At 37.2% G+C, this 25,086-nt stretch overlaps 1 protein-coding gene across 1 annotated transcript in view; it reads left to right on the top strand.

The window, feature by feature from the left end:
* The window catches only part of LOC134852828 (estrogen receptor beta-like), a 488,151-nt gene extending 463,300 nt beyond the window's left edge, over window positions 1–24,851 (top strand). Inside the window, exons 2-7 of the mRNA XM_063868648.1 lie at window positions 11,956–12,076; window positions 20,284–20,668; window positions 21,593–21,709; window positions 22,178–22,432; window positions 23,875–24,016; window positions 24,324–24,851. Coding sequence (XP_063724718.1) covers window positions 11,966–12,076; window positions 20,284–20,668; window positions 21,593–21,709; window positions 22,178–22,432; window positions 23,875–24,016; window positions 24,324–24,741 — 1,428 coding nt within the window. The 5' untranslated portion in view covers window positions 11,956–11,965 and the 3' untranslated portion in view covers window positions 24,742–24,851. The remainder of the gene's footprint in view (window positions 1–11,955; window positions 12,077–20,283; window positions 20,669–21,592; window positions 21,710–22,177; window positions 22,433–23,874; window positions 24,017–24,323) is intronic.
* Window positions 24,852–25,086: the final 235 nt, after the last annotated feature.

The following is a 25,086-nucleotide window of genomic DNA, read 5'->3' as shown; positions in this document are numbered from 1 at the left end:
GTCTATAACAACTAAAATCAGCTGTATTTCTTTCGATTATTGGGTTATTTTGCTAATCTTTCCTTCTTCTGGAAAAACCCTGGATTGGGCATAATTGGAAGATAAGAATTTAGTGATTTGCGCACGGTTTTGTGACATGACTTAAGAATAAGATTTCCAAAATTGTCAACTTATAGACTGTGAAACTCCAAATTTAGACCGACTGTGAATCTGTTCAGAACATTTGGTTGAATTTTAATTTCTACTTGGCTTTAAAACGCAGAGAAAAAAATTTTCACCGATTCACATTCTACCGTTTCGTTGTTTGACTCAGTTTTTCCGTTTTGGACTCCAGGTGATTTTTCAGTAGTTTTTATGATCCTCAGGTATTTTAGAGTTCTTTGAAGGTTCTCTTTCCAGGACAATTTTTGTGCGACTTTAGATATGTCATCTTCAGATCATTTTTGAATACCTTTTTCTTGCTTTTGGATCTTTAGGAGACTTTAAAGACATTTTTTGTTCTTCTGTTCATTGTTTACAGCTCTTTTGTTTATTATGACGTCCACAAAATTCAGAGTGCTGAAGTCTTGACCTATGTTTAGTTAATGTTGGTACATTCGTTCAATCTTCTCCCACAGACAATTGTACCATTGCCCGAGATTTTCGTTAACATTACTTAAGCAGTAAGGTTTAACTAATTTAAATTTTCGTGAATACATAAGCAAAACCTTTTCGGCTCTTTTGAATGCTTATCGATGTTTTGTGATTTCGGGTAGATCGAGGCTGTTGTAAACGTCAAAATTGATTTTAATCGGTTTGTGTTCGATATATTGACTAATGGTTTTCCCTGAATTTTGTCATCTTTTTGATTTGGTATGATGTGTATAACGCCTAGTTTAACTGATGCTTGTTGGAAAAGTTTAGTTTCACTCATTTATCCAGTAACTGATCTTCAAAAGAAATGGATCGGCAAACGAATTTTTTTTTGACGGCACCTACTTACACCACCGTTTCTGGTTTCATATGTTTCCCGGTCATTTCTATAAACTTGATGTCTTCGAAGAAAAACCAAAATGCATGTTACATTTTCTGAGAGCTGAGTTTCACAGAGACAAAACAATTTTTTTTGATGGTATTTTAGCTACTGCATTTGTTTTTTTTTCGTCTGCTAATGTCAGTTATAGTTTTGGTGTTATAAGTTATAAGTTTTTTCTGCTTACGCTTCTAAGATTTCCGCTTGTTATCGTTTTGTGTTAATTTTTTGCCGATCAGTTCCCATCTTCAGTTTTTGAGTCGATTTCAGAATCAGACTTTTTCTTAGGTCATTTTTTGTTGTGAACAGAAATCGTCGATGTCCTTTGTCGGGATTGAAATTCCATACTTGAGTAGACTTAACCAGTTTTCTGTCGTCAATTTCAAGGAAGGAGAGAAAGCGGTCGTTTGTTTGCAGATCTTCCTGCATTTGTTCTACATCGGTCTTTTCTTTGCTCTCGGGAACAGCGCGAATGCAGATGCCGAGGCTTGATTTTGAAGAAAGGCTGAATTGACAAAATTTTTCGGTTTTACGTTTCCGAAGACACCTCGAACGTTTCTTGATTCTTCGATCATGAGTTCATTTCATTTTGAATTTGAGTGATGAAATTACTGGAATGGTTCTTTTTTTTTGGTTACAACTTTCTTTTCAAACCTGAATAGTACATCCAGCTTGTTACTGGATGCTGTTTTGACCTCTATTGCTGACGGATGGTCTGGATTGTCCAAATGTGCTTCTAGCAGCAGTTTGTTATATCAATGGAAAGACGCGCAGAGTCATAGCGAGCTACTGTATCAAAGGCATAGATGAGGCGATCTGTAAATCTGACCGCTCGTACAAACCAGACTGACCCGGTGATCGTAAGTATTTGGCTCTCCAGTTGAAAACTACAACCACTTGCCAGACACTCTTATCTACACCCACCTGCATTGCTCTTATTTCGATGAACTGCAATCTAGAACAGCGATTGTTCAAAATCCTCCATTGACCGTGAACTTTAAAATTTGACGTTTAAACCATTCATATCTTTCGAGGAGTTTGAATTACACATTTTCTCTCTCTGATATGAATATAAATGTCAAAATTGAGTATCAATAGCTTCATAACTTAATTACTGCATCAGTTTCAAAGTTAAACAAAGTCAATAGAGAGGCAAACAGTGCCCTCTTATAAGAAGGTGAATTTGAAGGTGAAACAGGCTCTAGTAACTAAAATCAGGATGTCATGACAAGATGATCAACTCTGTAAGTAATTCCATTATAGTCTACGATGAAGACTAATGAAACTAAACGATTCGAGAAGTCTTGAAAGTAATAAATAGGTTTTGAACCACAAGATCAGTTCACTGAGAAGGTTCCGCAGTCTAGTTGTAATGTTGTTTACAGGAACTCCTTGCTTTTCGGACTTTTTTCTGGAACCGTCTTCCTCCTCTGTATGGGCAGCAAGACTCACTCTCGTTAAAAATGTCACAATAGGTCACATAATACGAGCATCAACTGAACTGCGGAAAACCTTCTCTGCTTGATAAGTTCATAAGTTTTTCTTCCATTTTTTGTGATAATTTTATGACCTTGATAACTTTATCAGCCTAATTCGCGTAATAAAATTATAAAGAGATGTGATATGTTTGATGTTTGTGCCTGTTTGTTGAGCGCCCTTTAATGGACTTCAAAGACAGGTGTGTCAAGTAGGTTGCTGGTCTGGTGGAAAGAATTCTGGATTGAGGAGTCTGGTGGTGCGGCGCTGAGCTCGGATGAAATTGTTCTTTACCTGCTTTTTTTTATAAATATTTTTTTTTTCTGTAAATTTAGTTTGTAATATTTTTTTCTTACTCTATAAATTTCCAACCCTGTTATTATGGTTGGTTTAGTTTTCTTGTTTTATGTCCAGTCGTATTTCCTTTTCAACCCTCACGCTGCGCCGTCAAGATGAGGAAAAACAACAAGGAAAGTACAAGCAAAGAATGCTTAAGACCTTCAGGAATTTGAATTGGATTGGATGTGATTGTTGTTCTAATTGGTACTCAGTCAACTGTGTAAAGATAAATCTTAGCGACTCTAGAAAAATTCAATGTCCTATGAGTGTTAATGTGAAATCGATCAAAAATTATTCAATTGGCAATGATTCAGTGCTAGATAGGTATGTAAACACGGTCATTTTTGTACTGAAAAAACCCAAAAGAAGTGGTTGTTTCCATGCGACAGCTATGAGCTCTATAAATCACAAAAAAATTAGGAGCCAAAAATGTTTCACTCCCTAAACGTCTTCTTCAAGAGTCAAGCCCGTCCCAGACAGGTCTCGAGCAGAGAATAAGGCTTTTCAACAGCAAGCTCGTGTGCATATATTTGTAAAGGAAGAAATGAAGCTGGTCGCTATCAAATTTTTGGACTCCTAACTGTGCGAAGTTAGTATCTAAGCATCCAAAAAGAGCTGATTTAAATGCTTTAATGCCAGAACAGTCGAATGCTTTTTCGTAACTGAGGTAGAGGTGTAAATAATAATGGTGTCTTTTCCAAATGGTTTGGAATCCGGTCCGGACACGATTGTTCTTAAATTTTTCAAAGATCATTTTAGTAAACTAAACGGCAATACGGTGTTCATTTTCTTCAAATTGCTTACTATGCTCCTGAACTCTATAGTAGAAGTTAAAACACCCGATTTGTTAAGACCTTTCTTTGTCGGAGCAAAACTTGTAGACCTCAACAAAGATAGACGTTTGCACCCGATTGCCATCAACAGTTTCTAATAGAGCTTAATGATAACCCTAAGTATTGAGGTTTATCTAAATTGCATTTTAGTAATGCATTTATTTCGCTTACTAGAGAAATTATGCTGTATCACGTTTTCTCGCACAGCCCTGAGTGGTCAATAATACTTATTGCGTCTACAGTAAAACAATGTGAGTTTTTACGGTAATTCCATCCTTATATTTGAGGAAGGTTCTCAAAGAAGGCCAAGAAGCTGCACCACTTTGTATGAAATCATTTAGACGCTAATAAAAAAGCTAGATTTCAAAATAAGTTTTTGATATTTAGATGATGGAAATCAAGCTGACGACTGAAAAATAGCGCTCTGCGACCTTAAAAACGTACTGAAATCAGAAAAAAACTATGATCAAAGCCTAAATACAGATAAATGTAAGCTAGGCTGTCTAGGACAGACCACAAATACGCAGTACAATGCACTTTTAGCAGTACAATGCAACAATTTCAGAAAGCATATCCAAAAATATATTTCCTGGGGTTTGTGACATTCGACCAGAATGGCGGTCAAAATGCATGTCAACAACGAAATTTTATGAGCAGCAGCCGAGATAAAAAATAGCAGTTTCGACAAACTAAAAGTGTTAGTCATTCAATTTAATGAATTGGGAGAGGTCAATTTGCTGCAACGAAGTATTTTAAAAATGCATTCGAAAATGAAGACACGCCACGACCTTGAAATTTCGCAGTAACTGGATATACGTGAAAACCAGAAGAACGATTTGGCTGTTAAAAACAACAACGATTCTCGACAGTGACGAAAAGAAGTGGAAACTATTTTAAAATTACAATCGAGACTCTCCAAATTGTAACGAATGTAAAGCTACAATCGTTACGAAGCAGTTCCCGAGAATTCGGAGGGGTATTGAGAAGATTTTACTACCCTTCCGAGACTACAACAAGACCGCTTTTTGACAGGATTTGAGAATCCGGAAGGGTCTTGTGAAGAAACTGAAACTAGTTTTTAGACAACTTGTAGCTTCCTGGTATGTCTTGAGTTGAATTTAAATAACATCTATTTCCTTTTTCAGAAAATGAGAAGCAAGGAGTTGAGACAAAAAGTTGATCCATCTCCGATGGATATGATGATTTTAATCTACTGAACACAAACAAAAGTAATATGATAAATAAGTAGTAACAGTGTTTTCAAGAGTGACCTCGTGGTCTAAGGATACTGAGACCCAGCCATGAGCTCATTAATTTTGCATGTAACCAAGTTAATTTGCGCGATCTGGCCGATAGCCTTAAATAGTAACAATTTTGTCGACCCGATGCTAATGGACCACACATAGAACTGGTTTTCGAAACAGACGGTTAAAAGCATACGAAGCTGTGTTGAGACGATAGCCAGTCGTTTCATAACGTAGCTTTAATTTCCGTTGGTATGTACTTCCGGGCTAATGTTACAGTTTTAGAGTCACGACACCTCCACATGACAGATCAGAAGCGACCAGCCGGTTTCAAGCTTGTCCGATGGGATTCTAGTAGGGAAGTAACGGTAGTTGACTCGCTTTACCCTAGTAGAATATCGGAAAGATCGCAAACCTGTTTATCATAGTGATGTTTTTTTATGGATATATTTTTCAACCAATAGCTTTTGAAGTTCAGTGTGCCAGCGGCCCTAGCACTAAGATTTTTCTAATTAGTCTCTGATCAAAGCCTAAATACAGATAAATGTAAGCTAGGCTGTCTAGGACAGACCACAAATACGCAGTACAATGCACTTTTAGCAGTACAATGCAACAATTTCAAAAAGCATATCCAAAAATATATTTCCTGGGGTTTGTGACATTCGACCAGAATGGCGGTCAAAATGCATGTCAACAACGAAATTTTATGAGCAGCAGCCGAGATAAAAAATGGCAGTTTCGACAAACTAAAAGTGTTAATCATTCAATTTAATGAACTGGGAGAGGTCAATTTGCTGCGAAGAAGTATTTTTAAAAAGCGTTCGAAAATGAAGACACGCCACGACCTTGAAACTTTGCAGCAACTGGATATGCGTGAAAACCAGAAGAACGATTTTGGCTGTTAAAAATAGCCTTAAATAGTAACGACTTCGTCGACCCGATGCTAATGGACCACACATAGAACTGGTTTTTTGAAAGAGACGGTTAAAAGCATATGAAGCTGTGTTGAGACGATAGCCAGTCGTTTCATAACGTAGCCTTAATTTCCGTTGGTATGTACTTCCGGGCTAATGTTACAGTTTTAGAGTCACGACACCTCCACATGACAGATCAGAAGCGACCAGCCGGTTTCACGCTTGTCCGATGGGCTTATAGTAGGGAAGTAACGGTAGTTGACTCGCTTTCCCCTAGTAGAATATCAGAAAGATCGCAAACCTGTTTATCATAGTTATGTTTTTTATGGATATATTTTTCAACCAATAGCTTTTGAAGTTCAGTGTGCCAGCGGCCCTAGCACTAAGATTTTTCTAATTAGTCTCTGTAAGAACCTAAGCACGTGTACCGAGTAACCAAGTGCATGTAATTGTTTTCAGCAGATATTCTTCTTCGCCTTACAGGTTGCAAACGCTGCCTGTGTACTCGGTACTAATAATGTAGACCTCAAGAAAGATAGACGTTTGCAACTGATTGCCTTCAACAATATCTAATAGAGCTTGATGATAACCCTAACTGTTGAGGTTTATCTAAATTGCATTTTAGTAATGCAAGTAATTCGCTTAATAGAGAAATTATGCTGTATCACGTTTTCTCGCACCGCCATGAATGGTCAATAATACTTATTGCTTCTACAGTAAAACAATTTAAGTTTTTTACGGAAATTCCATCCTTATATTGGAGGAAGGAGCTCAAAGGAGCACAAGAAGCTGCACCACTTTTTATGAAATCGTTTGGACGCTAATAAAAAAGCTAGGTTTTAAAATAAGTTTCTGGTATTTAGATGATGGAAATCAAGCTGACGACTGAAAAATAGCGCTCTGAGACCTTAAAAACGTACTAAATCAGATAAAAACTATGACCCAAGCCTAAATGCAGAAAAATGTTAGCTAGGCTGTCTAGGACAGACCACAAACACGCAGTTCAATGCACTTTTAGCAGTACAATTCAACAATTTCAAAAAGCATATCCAAAAATATATTTCCTGGGGTTTGTGACATTCGACCAGAATGGCGGTCAAAATGCATGTCAACAACGAAATTTTATGAGCAGCAGCCGAGAGAACAAATTGGCAGTTTCGACAAACTAAAAGTGTTAATCATTCAATTTAATGAATTGGGAGAGGTCAATTTGCTGAGAAGAAGTATTTTAAAAAAGCCTTCAAAAATGAAGACACGCCACGACCTTGAAATTTTGCAGCAACTGGATTTGCGTGAAAACCAGAAGAACGATTTTGGCTGTTAAAACAACATTGATTCTCGACAGTGACGAAAAGAAGTGGAAACTATTTTAAAATTACAATCGAGACTATCCAAATTGTAACGAATGTACAGCTACAATTGTTACGAAGCAGTTCCCGAGAATTCGGAGGGGTATTGAGAAAATTTTACTACCCCTCCGAGACTACAACAAGACCGCTTTTCGACAGGCATCGAGAGTCCAAAAGGGTCTTGCGATGAAACTGAAACTGGTTTTTAGACAACTTTTAGCTTCCTGGTATGTCTTGAGTTGAATTTAAATAACATCTATTTCATTTTTCAAAATATGAGAAGCTGGGAACTGAGAAAAAAAGTTGATCCATCTCCGATGGATATGATGATTTTTATCTACTGAACATAAACAATAGAAATATGATAAATAAGTAGAAGCCGTGTTTTTAAGAGTGACCTTGTGGTCTAAGGATACTGAGACCCAGCCATGAGCTCATTAATTTTGCATGTAACCAAGTTAATTTGCGCGATCTGGCCGATAGCCTTAAATTGTAACGACTTTGTCGACTCGATGCTAATGGACCACACATAGAACTGGTTTTTCGAAAGAGACGGTTAAAAGCATATGAAGCTGTGTTGAGACGATAGCCAGTCGTTTCATAACGTAGCTTTATTTTCCGTTGGTATGTACTTCCGGGCTATTGTTAGTTTTAGAGTCACGACACCTCCACATGACAGATCAGAAGCGACCAGCCGGTTTCACGCTTGTCCGATTGGCTGCTAGTAGGCAGCCCCTGTGGGAAGTAACGGTAGTTGACTCGCTATCCCCTAGTAGAAGATCGGAAAGATCGCAAACCTGTTTTTCATAGTGATGTTTTTTATAGATATATTTTTCAACCAATAGCTTTTGAAGTTCAGTGTGCCAGCGGCCCTAGCACTAAGATTTTTCTAGTTAGTCTCTGTAAGAACCTAAGCACGTGTACCGAGTAACCAAGTGCATGTAATTGTTTTCAGCAGATATTCTTCTTCGCATTACAGGTTGCAAACGCTTCCTGTGTACTCGGTACTTATAATGTAGACCTCAAGAAAGATAGACGTTTGCAACCGATTGCCATCAACAAAATCTAATAGAGCTTGATGATAACCCTAAGTGTTGAGGTTTATCTAAATTGCATTTTAGTAATGCAAGTAATTCGCTTAAAAGAGAAATTATGCTGTATCACGTTTTCTCGAACCGCCCTGAGTGGTCAATAATACTTATTGCGTCTAAAAAAAAACAATTTAAGTTTCTTACGGAAATTCCATCCTTATATTGGAGGAAGGAGCTCAAAGGAGGACAAGAAGCTGCACCACTTTTTATGAAATCGTTTGGACGCTAATAAAAAAGCTAGGTTTCAAAATAAGTTTCTGGTATTTAGATGATGGAAATCAAGCTGACGACTGAAAACTAGCCATCTGAGACCTTAAAAACGTACTAAATCAGATAAAAACTATGACGCAAGCCTAAATACAGAAAAATGTTAGCTAGGTTGTCTAGGACAGACCACAAATACGCAGTTCAATGCACTTTTAGCAGTACAATTCAACAATTTTAAAAAACATATCCAAAAATATATTTCCTGGGGTTTGTGACATTCGACCAGAATGGCGGTCAAAATGCATGTCAACAACGAAATTTTATGAGCAGCAGCCGAGAGAAAAAATTGGCAATTTCGACAAACTAAAAGTGTTAATCATTCAATTTAATGAATTGGGAGAGGTCAATTTGCTGCGAAGAAGTATTTTAAAAAAGCGTTTGAAAAGGAAGACACGCCACGAACTTGAAATTTCGCAGCAACTGGATATGCGTGAAAACCAGAAGAACGATTTTGACTGTTAAAAACAACATTGATTCTCGACAGTGACGAAAAGAAGTGGAAACACCCGATTTGCTAAGACCTTTCATTGTCGGAGCAAAACTTGTAGACCTCAAGAAAGATAGACGCGTGCAACCGATTGCCATCAAAAATATCTAAAAGAGCTGGATGATAACCCTAAGTTCTGAAATTTATCTAAATTGCATTTTGGTAATGCAAGTAGTTCGCTTAATAGAGAAATTATGCTGTATCACGTTTTCTCGAGTCGCCATGAATGGCCAGTAATACTTATTGCGTCTACAGTAAAACAATTTAAGTTTTTTACGGAAATTCCATCCTTATATTGGAGGAAGGAGCTCAAAGGAGGACAAGAATCTGCACCACTTTTTGTGAAATCATTTAGACGCTAATAAAAAAGCTAGATTTCATAATGAGTTTCTTGTTTTTAGATGATGGAAATCAAGCTGACGACTGAAAAATAGCGCTCTGAGATCTTAAAAACGTTTTGAAATCAGAAAAAACTCTGACCCAAGCCTAAATACAGAAAAATGTTAGCTAGGCTGTCTAGGACAGACCACAAATACGCAGTACAATGCACTTATAGCAGTACAATGTTACAATTTCACAAAGCATATCCAAAAATATATGTCCTGGGGTTTGTGACATTCGACCAGAATGGCGGTCAAAATGCATGTCAACAGCAAAACTTTATGAGCAGCAGCCGAGTGAGAAAATTGGCAGTTTCGACAAACTAAAAGTGTTAATCAATCATTTTAATGAATTGGGAGAGGTCAATTTGCAGTACGAAGTATTTTAAAAATGCGTTCGAAAATGAAGACACGCTACGACGTTGAAATTTCGCAGTAACTGGATATGCGTGAAAACCAGAATAACGATTTTCACTGTTAAAAACTACAACGAATCTTGACAGTGAAGAATTTATTTTAAAAATACAATCGAGACTCCAAATTGTAACGAATGTACAGCTACAATCGTTACGAAGCAGCTCCCGAGAATTCGGAGGGGTATTGAGAAGATTTTACTACCCTTCGGAGACTACAACAAGACCGCATTTCGACAGGATTAGAGAATCCGGAAGGGTCTTGCGAAGAGACTGAAATTGGTTTTTAGACAACGTTTAGCTTCCTGGTATGTCTCGAGTTGAATTTAAATAACGTCTATTTCATTTTTCAGAATACGAGAAGCTAGGAGTTCAGAAAAAGAGTTGATCCATCTCCGATGGATATGATAATTTTTATCTACTGAACATAAACAATAGTAATATGATAGTAGTTTTCAGCATAGATTCTCTATCGCATTAGAGGTTGCAAACGCTGCCTGTGTACTCGGCACTAATTATGATAAAACTACTTTCGAAGAAATCTTTATTTTTAGAGCCAAGGGAACGAAAGCGCAGCTTAGCATACGTATCTGATAAAACCGTAGTCTCATATCAGGTCAATCGTTTTGAGTTTCTGTCAACCCCGGTTTTATACTGTGCAGGTGTTAATTTTCTCAATCTGGTTGGCTTAGTTCCTAACCATCTGACTTTTTACCTCTATCCACCTCACATCTAAATAATAATTTTAGAGGTCAACTGTGATTGGCTAATGTTTTAACTTGATGGTTTAGTATTATTATAATAATAATTATTATTATGAAGAATTCGCAGCTTGAGCTGCAGGGATTTCTCGTTTAGAAAAAAAATGTATGTGATTTATGTAAAATTTGTAAATTGATGTTTTATTGTCATTTAGATTAGTTTCTTATAAAAATGCTGACTATGCACATAGTTGCGAAAACATTTAAATTTTACGTTATCAAAATTTCCATCCACGTTTTACTTAACTCTTCCATATCTTGAAAGTTCCGAGGATTTTGACTGGATGATGCGATGATGGGACTCCTGAATGTAACCTCGGTTACTACGATACTTTTGACATGATTATTATCTATGGAATAAAAAAGAAAAAATGGAAAATTCGGCTGTTGTGTTCTTGACTTTTAAAAACGAAAATTTGCACTATGACCCACCAGTACATTTCTAGCTTGATCATGATGTCTTCTTGATCTCGTGCCAGTATTTGTACGAAATTTCATGAGTTTTTTTGGGCTAAAGAACTTATCATAGATCCAGCAGTTGTCGGCCATCGGTGGCGTGTCACGGAGCCGAATACCTAGATAAGCGAAAAATAAATTCGTTCCCGGATAGCCAAAAAATAAATTTGTTCCCGTATAGCCGAAAAATAAATTCGTTCCCGGATAGCCGAAAAATATAAAAACTATTAAGGGCCCCCAAACTGAGGGCCCAAATTAAGGGCCACCAACCGAAATTATAGTGACAGTGCAGAGGCGGATCTAGGATTTTCTTAAGGGGGGGGGGACAAGTGCTTTAAAAAGAACAGGCCAAAAATGCCGTTTTTGGGATTTTTAAGGGGGGGGGGGGCAATTGTTAAGTAGATTAAATTAACGCATTTTCGACCAATCAGATTGCAGCAAAAATCTTTGTATAGAATTCTCAATACAAAGCTCTAGCGCTAATTTACTATTTAATTAAAGGGAGTGGCAATTCTTAAGTAGATACCAAAGGGAGGGCGATTGTAAAGTAGATTCAATTAATTCAATCATCAATGTTGCATAAAACGTTTTCGACAAAAAGTCTTCATCAGTAAAATCTCATTGAATTTCAATGAGATTTTACTGATGAAGACTTTTTGTCGAAAACGTTTTATGCAACATTGATGTTTTTCCCAATATCAATTCAATGAGAAAGAAAGTATTAGCCAATCAAATCTCTTAACAGGCTACAAAATTTTGAGGCACATTTTTGTCCAATCAAAATGCGTCTCAATTTAGTGACAAGTTTTCTGATTTAATTTAATAAAAACCGGAGGTATTTAGTTTTTTCGGCTATCCGGGAATGCGGCTCCGTGGGTACGTACCGTCCACTCCGGGTCTTAATTTTGATACTTTCAACTTCCTTTTTTCAGATACCAGAACCATGAACGGCTCTAACCGAAATGAGGTACAGATGCACAACTATTTTGACATTGGTAGAGGTCAATCGGTAGTTGAAAACCAGGGATATCCGCAAGATGCATTTTCATCCAGAGTGAGTTAGAGCCTCATGATTAATAATTTATTAGACAGGAACAAAATGACTTCAATTTTGTGATAGTGCTGAAATATTTATCTCCTTTTTAAAAGTAAATGAAAAGGTCAAAAATTATCATGGTAATTTAAGTTACTACACTCTTCCTTCATCATATACCCAGTCAAAAAACCCTTGGAATTTAATGTAATGAATGGTGTAGGTTATTTATTTCGACTGGTTTGGTTTTTTTTTTTTGAAGAATTGGTTTCACGCTTTGATTTGATTTTGCTCTCTCCCAGGATGAATTGCGCTCTGCACGAACGAAAATGCAAATGGCGAATGATTTTTATTTATGAAAGGGGATTTTGATTTCTCAATTTCTAGCGGAATAAAAAAATATCTATTGATACTGATTTTTCTTTTTGGTTAATTTTTATAAAAGATTTAAAGTAGTAGTATTAGAATAGAGGCAATTAAAAATGTAATTAAAGAACTTTTTCTCACATTTGTGCATCATCAGGTTTAAAAGTATTCAAGATTTATAAAATGATCATCGATCATAAAAATATCCTAAGACAATGTATATACAAAAAATTCTGAGACATTCTTATAATTTTATCATTTAATTAAACTTAATTTAAATAATTTTTCGATTTGTCACATTTTCCATTTTCGCAAAATGTTAATTGTTTATTTCGAAATTTAATTGTTTGTGTATTAGCCGAAAATGCGTTCTCGGAACTATAATTTAGGGGTCAGTTCCCTGCTCTTGAACTCATCGCACGTGTTTATTCTCGGTCTCTTTTTTTCAGATGTGAAGTGCTTCTAATGTCAGTAGCTCTCCGAGGATTAATTGCGCTCTCCACGAACGAAAATGCAAATGCCATAAAAATGGCGAACGATTTTTATTTATGAAAGGGGATTTTGATTATCTGAATTCCAATCGGAATAAAAAAATGTCTATTGATCCTGATTTTTCTTATTGGTTAATTTTACAAAACACTGTTGTTTAAAAGCTTTAAGGTAGTAGTATTAGAACAGAGGGAATTAAAATTGTGAATTACGAACTTTTTCCTACATTTGTGCATTATCAGGTTTAAAAGTATTCAAGATTTATAAATTGATCGTCGATCATAATAACATCCTAAGACAATGTCTATACAAAATAATAAAAACTCAACCAATCGGAGTTTGCAAATTTGAAATTTGCGCTAAAATTACCTCTTGAACAAATCATCAGACTTAAGTTCCTGAGACATTCTGATAATTTTATCATTTAATTAAACTAAATTTAAATTTAGTTTTTCGATTTGTCTTATTTTTTGAATTCGGAAAATGTCAATTTTTTGTTTCAGTTTATTTGTTTGTGTATTAGCCGAAAATTTGTATTCGAAATATAACTTAATTGTCAGTTCCCTGCTCCTGAACTCATCGCGCGTGTTTATTCTCGGTCTCTCCTTCCAGATGTGAAGTGCTTCTTGTCAGTAGCTTGACGATGGTGTTTGCTTGGTCTATAACCTCCAATGACATTCTTATAATTTTATCCTTTAATTAAACTTAATTTAAATAATTTTTCGATTTGTCACATTTTTAATTTTCGCAAAATGTCAGTTTTTTATTTCGAAATTTAATTGTTTGTGTATTAGCCAAAAATTCGTTCTCGGAACTATAATTTAGGGGTCAGTTCGCTGCTGCTGAACTCATCGCGCGTGTTTATTTTCGGTCTCTTTTCAGACGTGAAGTTCTTTTAATGTCAGTAGCTTTCCGAGGATGAATTGCGCTCTCCACGAACGAAAATGCAAATCCCATAAAAATGGCGAATGATTTTTATTTATGAAAGGGGATTTTGATTATCTGAATTCCAATCGGAATAAAAAAATGTCTATTGATCCTGATTTTTCTTAATGGTTAATTTTACAAAACAGTGTTGTTTCAAAGCTTTAAAGTAGTAGTATTAGAAAAGAGGGAATTAAAATTGTGAATTACGAACTTTTTCGCACATTTGTGCATTATCAGGTTTAAAAGTATTCAAATTTTATAAAATGATCGTCGATCATAATAACATCCTAAGACAATGTCTATACAAAATAATAAAAAGTCAACCAATCAGAATTTGCAAATTTGAAATTTGCGCTAAAATTACATCTTGAATAAATTGTCAGACTTAAGTTCCGGAGACATTCTGATAATTTTATCATTTAATTAAACTAAATTTAATTGTATTTTTTCGATTTCCCTCATTTTCTGTTTTCAGAAAATGTCAATTTTTTATTTAAGTTTATTTATTTGTGTATTAGCCGAAAATTTGTAATCGGAACTATAATTTAATGGTCAGTTTCCTGCTCCTGGACTCATCGCGCGTGTTTTTTCTCGGTCTCTCCTTCCAGATGTGAAGTGCTTCCAATATCAGTAGGTTGACGATGATTTTAGCTTGGTCTATAACCTCATATCCCACGCTCGTACCCTAAATTCCACACTGCCTTAAATGTTGTCCAATGGGTGAGTCCTCTTTTCGGTGTTCGTCAATTGTAGTAGTTAGATGTCGAACCGTTTGGCCAACAAAGCTGGAGTTACATCCACAACATGAAATCTTGTAAACCACTTTTCATTTTAGTTCACGCGAAAAAGAAGAGTTTAAGGATGGTAGGCAGGTTTTCAACTTTCTGGCGTTAAAAACGATTGGTGCCATGATTATATTCCGCACCTTACTTTCATTGCCTCGGTACTGCAACCATCATGGGTGGTGTGCCTGCATTAGCAATACTCCCTTGATGTAGGTCCTTACCAGGGCCCTTGTTGGCGTTTGCTTTGATGAGTCTGTCCAGGGTCCTTGAAACTTTTTTGCCAGTCCATGATTCTGGATATTGGTTGTCCACCCATTGTATTCTGTTTACCTCCATGGCATCATCGAACTTATTCCAAGTTGAAGTGCTTCTAAAAGTTCAATGAACTGCGCGTTCTTTTATGTTCCTCTCATAAATGAGTGGAGCGTAGCTCCTGAAATTGAGAATTGTCCCTGTATCAGTTGGTTTTTGATATAATCCACAGATGACGTTCTTACGTTTGTTCACGTTAACATTAATGTCAAAAAAGGCTAAGTTGCCCTTCTCGTTGGCGCTTTCTAAAGAAAACTATAGATTAGAACGTAATTGATTTGCCACGTTTAACATTTCTTCTGGATCTGCTTTCACAGTTCTCACGATATCATCTACATGTCTCAGAAAAAGTTTTATTTTCTCTGAGTGTTGTTTTTTTCTGTCAATTCACAGCATGTCGAGCAAAATCAAACAGTATTAGCTATATTTCTTATTCCATTTCTTGAAGCTTCATACATTTTTGATGGAACCAGTTAAGACAATTTTCACATTCAACACCTTTCTATCTATACGTAACTGTTTTCCTACATTCTGGACAGATGCCATACCATTTAGATCTCCAATTGGCCTGCAAGTTTTTTGGAATCTCTTTCCTCAATACAGGTTCGAACTCTTTCTTCCACAAATTTGCCAGTTTGTCTGCAAGAGAAGCTCCCATAGCCAAAACATCCTGCTGTGTATACCACATATCATTGCGCTTAAAGTGTAATTGACCTACAGCAAGGTTTAGCAATCTCTTCATAGTACTGCGTGGACTTTCGGGGGTTTCTCCTGCTCATCAAGTTTTTCTGAGTGCAATGTCGATCGTCTCTTTGAGTGGAAGATTAGTGTACAAACTTTTTACTTGTAAAGAAATTTTATTCTCATCAGAGTCTAATTCAACCTTCTCAATAATCTCTCGTGCCTTTTGCGTGTTAAAATAGACTCCAGAGCGATAGCTCTTGGGAGTTTTACCCCTTTGACAGTCAAATTAAGCTTTATCTGCGTAATCCGCGTATTTATAACCGTTTCTACATTTACAAAATTGTTACTTGGTACTTTTGTTGGCTTTGTGGTACATCGAACGTATGGCAGGTGCAAATTACACAATTGTAGAGTTGTATTGTTCGCCTGAAATTGTTTTCTGTTTTTTCTAGTCTGCTTTTTGAAATTTGCCCTTGAGTGATTCTCGAGTGATCCCGCAGCCTTCACATGTTATTAGATCTAGATAAACGTCGTATTGGGTTTCGAGTATGGCTTATAGTTTTATTAAGCCGTGAATTTCAATATACAGGTTGAGCAGGAGAAGTTTTAGATCCATCACTCATTCCGTATATTTTTTTAACCCAAAAATCCATTTCGTTGCTAGTGTTGGAACTCTTTCAAGTTCTATATTTGCTCTACTAGAGAGTCATCCTTATTTTTATGGGAACCAAGTCTCCTGTGTAGGCATTTAATTTGGTGGTAGTACTGCATTGCTTTGTGAGACTTGGTTTGATTTGAAATAAAGCGCCAATGGCTTTCGTTGCTCGACGCGTACTGTTTTCCTTCCACGGAAGCTACTGGGTACAATGAGTCTCAGGTCACGCTGAGAGTTAACTGAGCGAAGAGTTCTGTTCAAAAAAGTTGCTTTCAGATCATTTATGATGCTGATGAGAGTTTTTTTTATATTTGGTGGCATTTCGTTTGATTTTAACCTTTTTTTAACATGATTTAGTAAACGGGCTTTATAGTCATCAGAATAGCCAAATCTGTTTATGTTTCGAAGGGTTGCTGGGAGATTGTTGATAAACATTAGAAACAGCAGTGGTCCCAAGATTGATTCTTCTGGAACTCTACTGCTGATTTCTCTCAGGGTTGAGCTGCAGTCTTTAATCTTTACCTATGTCTTCCTACAAGGCAGGTACGATCGACAAGTTTTCCTCCGATGCCAATTGGTTTGATCGTGTTAAGCAGGATGTCTTGTTGATTGTTTAATTTTTATAGTTGGCAAATAAAAACCTGAACTGTTGCGGACCGTCGTTTACGAAATCCATGTTGACTTTCATGTAGTTCATATTTCACAATAAAACCTTGGTTTAGGCTTAAATGAAAGATTAGGATGGGTGATTTGCTCAAGGTTTTGTGACATGACTTATGAATGAGGTTTCCAATTTTGTCATGTCCCAATTTTGATCGATTGTGAATCTGTACTGAACATTTTGTTTAAGTTTGATTGCTAGTTTGCTTTGATTTGAGCCGAAGGCGCCGACGAAGTAGTTATTCAACAGTTCACATTTTACCGTTTCGTTGGTTTACTCGGTTTTTCCATTTTCTTCTGTAATGGGGTATTGTTAGTATTTTATATGGTCTTCAGATTTTTTTGGATTTTTCTAAAGGGTCGACATTCGAAGACTGTTTTTTTTGCAACTTCGGATAAGTGTTTTTCAGATGATTTTTTGATTATCTTTTCCTGCTTTTGGAGCTTTAGGAGAGTATTTCAAGATCTCCTTTGATCGTATTTCCGTTGCTTGAAGCTCTTTTTTTGTTGAGAAATTGTACTCAAAATCCAGAGTTGAAGGCTGGACCTATGTTTGGTTATTCCTGGTACAATTCTGTCAATCTCCCACAACCTATCGTTCCATTATTTGAGAATTTCGTTAACATTACAAAAGCAATAAGGGCTAATTTGTTTAGATTCTTTTGTGGCATTTAATCAAACCCGTTTAGCTCTTCTTAATGCATATCGATGGTTTGGTATTTTTGGTAAATTGGGGCTGTTGAAAACTGCAAATGTGGTAAAAGGCGGTTTGTGATCGGAATATTAACTTCAGTTTTTCCTGAGTTTTTTCATCGTTTTAATTTGATGTGTCACTGTGTCACAAAGTAATACACCTAGTTAAGTTGGAGCATTTTGGGAAATATTTAATTTCATCATTGTTTTTCGAGTAACTGGTCTTCAAAGAAATTGGGCGAATTAAGTGTTTGCCACCTGGTTTGTGCGAAATTTTTGTCTGCTGTGACTATTTGATCTCTTAACTCAGCTCGGCTGGCCGATTGAAGATTTGTAATCTGTCATCAAACTTTGCGTTTCATCAGTAATCCATTGGTCTGTATATAATCTTTTGAGACATCAAGTTTTTCTGATTTAGCTATTGACTTGACAGTTTATCTCATCTGCTAATGTCAAGGATACTTCTGGTGTTGAGTTTCAACAATTTTAAAGACTGTAGTCATTTACTGGTCGTTTCGCCTGCCTTAGTTTGATCAGTTTCGGTTTCTTTGAACGCATTTTTTTTTCCGAAAGTTACATTTTTTAAAAGTTACCCATGCACTTCTAGCATAAGATTTCTGGTTCTTGTCTTCTTATGCTTTTTTCTTTATCAAATTTCCCATCGTTTCTTCAGACAATTGTTTTCTTTTTTGGCTTCCTCTCGATAGTTCAGGGAAGTTCTTCAATTTTTGAGCCGGTTTGAGAATCAATATTTTGCTGATGCCATTTTCGGTGATGAACGAAAAATGTCGAGATCCTTGGTCGGGATTGAATTTCCCAATTCGAGTAACGTCAAAGTTTTTGTCAATTTTAAGGATGGCAAGAATTCAGTCGATTGTTTGCAGGTTTTTCTGCATTCGTTCTATATCGGTCTTTTCCTTGCTCTCGGGAACACGGCGTATGCGAATGCCGAGGTTTGCTTTTGGTACAGAGGTTGAGTTGACAAATCTTCCTTGTTTTACGTTTCCAAAGGCACCTCGAAAGTTGCTCGATTTTTGGTCAATGATTTGCTATGATTTTGAACTTGCGTGACGAGATTACTGGGGATGTTTCAGTTTTTTTTTGATTGGAGCCTTCATTTGTTCTTGTTAGTTTTTGAATTGTTCATCAAGCTTGTTACTTGATGCTGTTTAGCTTTGTCAGAGGCCTTGTTATTTTCGGGTTTGTTGTCATTGTAGATAGGGGGAAGTAATTTTCCAATTCGATGAACACTTTTTCATCGTTAGTAAATATATTGCTTTCTGGGAGATAACCAGACCTGTTTTTTTTGTTTTTCTTCAGTTTTTGTTTTCCTTCAGTTGTTTTATCTTCAGTTTTTGTTGCCATATGAAGCAGTTTTCTCGCATTTTGGATAATGTTAACTTTGCAAACTTCGAGTTTGTTCGACGAATTACTAGGATATACTCAAGACAACTATTAAATAGTAAAATGGAATAACAATAAATACTGATTGTGATGGCTGATAGAGCTAGTTTAAGACCTGGTTAACAAAGTCCAGTTCTTAAGCAGAGAGGATCAGAAAAGACCTGGACAACAAAGTCCAGATTTTAATAAGATAAAGTCCTGGACAATAAAGAGCAGTTCTTTATTTGTTTGTGCACAGTAGTATACTTTACCGTCACCTACTTATTGGGTTTCTTCTAGCCGTTGGTTTTTCGCTTCTCGTTGTTTCTCGCGTTGTTTTCGATGGATTGTTTTCGCGTTTTCAAAAGATAGCAAAAAGATTGCATCCGTTGCTTACGTTTAAGTCAAGCGAGCGAAGTTCGAAGAAGCCTATTTGTTTTAAGTTCGGATGAGTGTCGACGAGTGCCTGCTTCTGTTGCTTTTTGCGAATAGTTTTTGAACTACTGAAATTGTTAGCTTTTGCATGTCAGTAACGATGTATTCCACACCCGTGCGTTAACAGTAAACAACGCCAAATATTTGTGGAACGGCTCGAAATTCGTCAAGCAGTTGAAATGGTGTTAATAGAATGCGTGAATCCGTTGAATGTTCATTTATGGTGTGATTGAGTACATCGTGCCAGATGATGACAGTGTCCTTTTGTCTAGCAGAAGTCGTTGTACGCGTTTGTTTCTCTCTTGCGGCCATAGGCTAACACAGAGCCGATAACGTGTTTTCGTAATCGATCTGCTAATTTGAACAGGTCTTAGTCGGTATTGTTCTGTGGATGGAGACCGTGATGTAGCGCTCTCCATTCACGGCTACCTCGAAAATCTTTTTACTCTGAAACTATTCTGTAATTCATGAATTCATGATAGCTGTCTTCTTCCACATAAAGGCGAGGCTGAAAAGTGCATAAAAAGAACAGGCTGAATTGAATAAGAAAGAGTGACAAGCTGTTGCTATATTGCATAAGTTTTGGCTTGCTGGACTGGTAATCGTTATTTCGGCTTTTGGCCCTTCGACTTGACCTACATTCGAGTTTATGCAACAGTTGCGAGCTGAATTAATTTTGCCAAGTTAGGTTCCGTGATTTCCACTATGTAAAACTTTTTGTTATGAATGCGACAACGCAGGTGTTTAGCGCAAATTTGAGCAGGAATAATTGGACTTGCAAACCGGGCTTAAAAAATAATATTAAAAAAACATTTATTGTCGATATCTGTTTGCTTCAGAATTCTGGTAATCGAGAGTCGGAATCTCAGTTTTCAGCCAACAGACTGCTTTCTATCAACACAGTCGGAGCCCATGCTAACACATACTCTGGAAATTTCAGTCAACATGCGCCCTTGGAACAAATGATGAATCCATCCGCCCAATCGCCATCTTTATGCAATTCTCCCCAACTTACTCCTCAGAATTCAGGGAATTTTTCACAATTCAGTTCGCCATCACTTGTAGGAGATATTCCTACCCCGAATTCACAATACCAAGGGCAGATGAATGATCCTCAGGTGACGAATAGAAAGTGTGAAGTGTGCAAGGAGCACGCAAGTGGGAATCATTACGGTTGTTGGACGTGTGAGGGATGCAAGGCCTTCTTCAAACGTAGTGTGCAAGGTTGATCTTTTTGGTTTACATCTGCAGACTTTCATACGAAATTTAGAGAATTAGCATTACCACAAACTTTTTTCACGAATCAAGTTATCTTAATTTTTGAATAGAAAAGGTATTTTGTTTAATATGAATAAATTTGTTGTGTATTTTTAGGGTTGGCCAAATCGAATTTGCAAGCTCACATTTTTTTGCTTTAATTGCCTGCGCCGCTGGCTAAAATTTGATAATATGTAGCTTAACGCCATTTGTGGTGCTGTTTGAATGGTTGTAGTATCTACTGAACAATCTCCCCTCTATGCAAGGGCGGATTTAAAGGGGGGGGGGGGGGGTGGCCGACCGACCTTAGAATTTTTCTAAAGGCGCCTTCGGCGCTAATATATACTAACTTTGAGGGGGAGCGCGCGCTAAAAAAAAACGCGATTTTTTTGTCAAAATTTTTCAAAAAGTGCCCAAAAACGGCTTTTTTGACTTTTTTCAAAAATTTGCCTGCGGCGCAGAAAATTTAGCCAAAACAGGGACAAAACAGTGCTTTGGGAGAGCTCGAAAAATCAATTTGGTCGACCTAAAAAAAAGGTCGTCAAAATTTTCAATTTTTTTGAAAATCCGCCCCCCCCCCTCGAGAAAATCCTAGATCTGCCCCTGCCTCTATGTGATCTAGTTAAGAATATCCACCCCTACAAAGAAATAAGGTAAATTAGCACCAGAGAATTATTATTTTGCTGCATTCTGATTGGTCGAAAATTCGCCTAACTGAATCTACGTATTAATAGCCCATTCTTGAATGGGGGGGATATTGTTAAGTAGATCCTGTTTGTATAATCTTAAACTCCTAAGGTTTATTAGGAGAGGCCCCAAAAATTTGTGTATATATCCACCGAGTAAATGGTACGAAGTAGGTGGATGTTTATATTGGTATGGTATGTTTAGCTAACTCGCAGTACACGTGTGTGTCTGGCAACGACTGTGACGTGGACGGGGTGGGAAGGAAGAACTGTCCGGCCTGTCGACTCAGAAAATGCTTCCAAGTCGGAATGACTTCCGAGAGTATGTCAAGAACAGAGTTTGCTGTGATAAACCTTTCTAATGAGATTTTCCTTTTTTGAGTGTTTTTTGAACAGGGTATAGGATCATGATTTTTTTCGGGGGCAGAGTTTCAAAAAAAAGTTTCGAGAAATATATGCGCCGCTGGCAAGGTTTTGATGAAAAAAAACATGCCAAAGTTTTTCGGATTTTTTAGGACTTTTTTCCACCCCCCCCCCCCCCCCCCCTCAAAATTGCTATTTGTTGGCGCCTTTAGAAAAATGTGAAGGTTGGTCAGCATAAAGTGGATGTCACAAAACAGTGCCAAAAAGGAGACTCTTTGGTCGATAAGGGGCATCCGATCCCTCCCCTTAATCAGCCCCGCTTGAAATCTTTTGGCTGTTTGTTTTATTGTTAAATATTGATCGAGTGTTGATGAACTACGTGATTTTCGAGCAATTTAGGTCGTCAGTTATAAAAAATTGATTTCAGGCATCAAAAGAGACAGACGTCTGGCTGCGACTTCATCTCAAGATGCAGCCTCCATGTTCCGACAGGAGAATCCTCTAGCTGCCTCTCTCTTACACAGACTGATTGAGATCGAAATCGAGCCAATCAGCGCCGACTTCTCTCTCCCAGAAGCAGGCGATGAGTCACTGTCGCCCAATGCATATCTGATCAAACTGTTTGCAAGATTAGCAGATAGGCTGTTGTCGTTTTACGTTGAGTGGGCCAAGTCAATACCAGGTTAATTTCTTGTACTTTAGCTATAAATTATCAAAAATGTTTGCATTCGCGAGTTTGCAGTACTTTATTTGACCCTTGCAGTATCTGCCTTCATTCTCGAATCATGACAAGATTCACCAGCGGATTTAGGGGTGGGGAAGATGCCCCCCTCAGGGATTCGACCCCCTGCCGACCCAAAGGGCCCACTTTTGTACTATTTTGAGATATCCATTTTTGGGAGACGGACCCTAAATTTTTTCTTAAGGCTTCTTTGACGCCAATGTATACTAAATTTGATAGGAAAGCGCGTGCCGAAAAGACGAAATTTTTTGGTCAAAAATTTCATAATTTCGTTAAAATAGGGTCTTTGTATTGATATGTGAAAGCTCGAAAATCAATTTGGTCGGAAAAAAGGACGATTAAATTTCGATTTTTTTTTTTGAAAATCTGCCTCCCCCATCCTCGAAAATCCTAGATCCGCCCCTGATAAGATTTCGTTATTCTTCAATTTAAGCCATAATAGTTTATCTTCAGTTCAATCGCCTTCTCCACCTCGTATGGGGTATTGGCGTCATCCATTTAGAACCGCCCGCCATTGGTTTCGATCGCTGGCAATGGTTTTCAGGTAATCTTTCCAGATCGCGTCAAAGACGCCACGGGAGACGTTGAGCGGTTTCATTAGTTTTTCTGCTTTTTTCTTCATGCTCCTCTCGTACGAAAGTTTTACACGACCCGGCGGTCTCTTCCATGGCTCTGGTTTGACCATGAATAGGATCTTGCGGTATCGAAAGGAATCCATGCGCAGAACATGCCCGAGGTATGTCCACTGTCTGCGCCAGATGGTCTGCGAGAACATCTCTACTTGATCGCTCCTTCGCAGGAACTCGGTGTTGGATACCCGGTGTTGCCACCTCGTTTTGGTGACTATACGAAGGCATTTTATATAGAATACGTCGACTCTATGAATATCGGTTTAGAGTACGTTCCAGTTTTCACAAGCGTAAGAAGCAAATGTGAAGACATTGGCCTTCAGAATACGGATCTTGATCTTTGTATTGATATTTGATTTCCACAACTTGGTTAACTGGCTGAAAGCGGCCCAGGCGAGATTTATGCTTCTAATTACGTCAGCCGGCAGAACCGTCTGAGGTAATCTGACTACCAAGGTAGCAGAAACCGTTCAAGGTCTCAATTCCTATCCTATTTATGTCGATTGTACCGGATATATCAGCGGTTTTCATGAGCTTTGTTTTCTCGCAGTTTATATGTAGCCCGAGTTTTGCTGCCTCGTCTGACAGGAGAGAGGTCATCTGACTGAGGCACTACGGAGTCTGCATAGTTTATCTTGCCATTATAAAACTAAAATTTCATCGAAATATCTTTCAGATTTTTCGTTTAGGCTTTTCAGGTAGGGCTTCTCTTATATCCACTCAATTTTTAAAATGTTTTTTTTTGTTGCTTAGGATACTCGAACTTGACCTTGGCGACGCAGCGCAGTCTGCTGTCGAGGTGTTTCTTCGTGGAGGCCCTTCTGGACATGATGTTCCGATCGATCGAGTTGCAGCCGGGACAAATTCGCATATCGGCCGACATAGCCATGACACAGTTAGTGTTGGGACAGTTTTTTTAGGGAAACATTTTATGGGAAAAAAACATCAAACAAAAAGCTAGGTGGAACCAAATCATTTCTGAAATGAAACTTTGCTGAAAGTTGCTGTTGTTAGTTTGATTTTAAATTGCGTAACTAGAAAGTGTTATAGGAACTGTTGAAATTACTATCAGCCGCTGCTTGTCAAAGAACAAGCGAGAACAGATGACAGTTTGACATGAACCACCGACATCTTGATTAAGAGACTAGTTACTACAACTTAGCATGTGAAATTTAAAATTTAAATGGTCCTTTGCGTTCTAGGAATGCTCTCATGGCTCTAACCAATGGCTCACGATATGAAGTTCATGACGAAATAGAGGAAGCTTCGAAACTATTCCGCAATTTACGAGTATCATATGAAGAATATCTAGCTCTAAAATGCGTAGTCTTAATGTCAAGCGAAGATTTAATCGACGTTGCGAGTGATTTAACATACGTGAAAACATTACAAGATAGAGCTATTGACTGTTTGGTGTACGCTGTTCACGAGAATTTGTATAGAATCGACATGAACACGTCTGAAGAGGTAATGCAAAGACGAACCTCGAAATTGTTGATATTGATTAGTCGTTTGAACAGGTTATCTTTTCAGATTCTGACTCATATTACAAGAGTGAAAGACAGTATTCCCATGTTTGAATTAGTAGGTAGCTTATTAAGTCAAAATTTATCCAATTAGTTTTATTTTTTTAGCTGATCTATGTTATTCTATAGTTTTTGATATTCTATAAATTAAATCAATTGATATAAATTGTTGTAGTGTAAATAGTTGAATATTGATCAATGAACTGCCTGTTTCAATTCACTTTGCTTGAAGATTTTTATTCTGCGTGAAAAACTCTCAAAAGCAGTCACTATTACGGAGAACTTCTTTCTAAAAAGGGAGTATGGTAAAAAATGAAAACCTTTTTTAGGTTAAAAGGGGGGAAAATGTCTGCAAAATGGATTTTTCGCGGTTTGACTTTTGATTTAGAATTTCAGTTAATTATTTTGTTAAAACGAAGACAAACTCCACAATCAAACA

Source organism: Symsagittifera roscoffensis, chromosome 8 (genome assembly GCF_963678635.1).
Source record: "Symsagittifera roscoffensis chromosome 8, txSymRosc1.1, whole genome shotgun sequence".
Taxonomy (NCBI): Eukaryota; Metazoa; Xenacoelomorpha; order Acoela; family Convolutidae; genus Symsagittifera; species Symsagittifera roscoffensis.
This window is presented reverse-complemented; position numbering and strand designations above follow the sequence as displayed.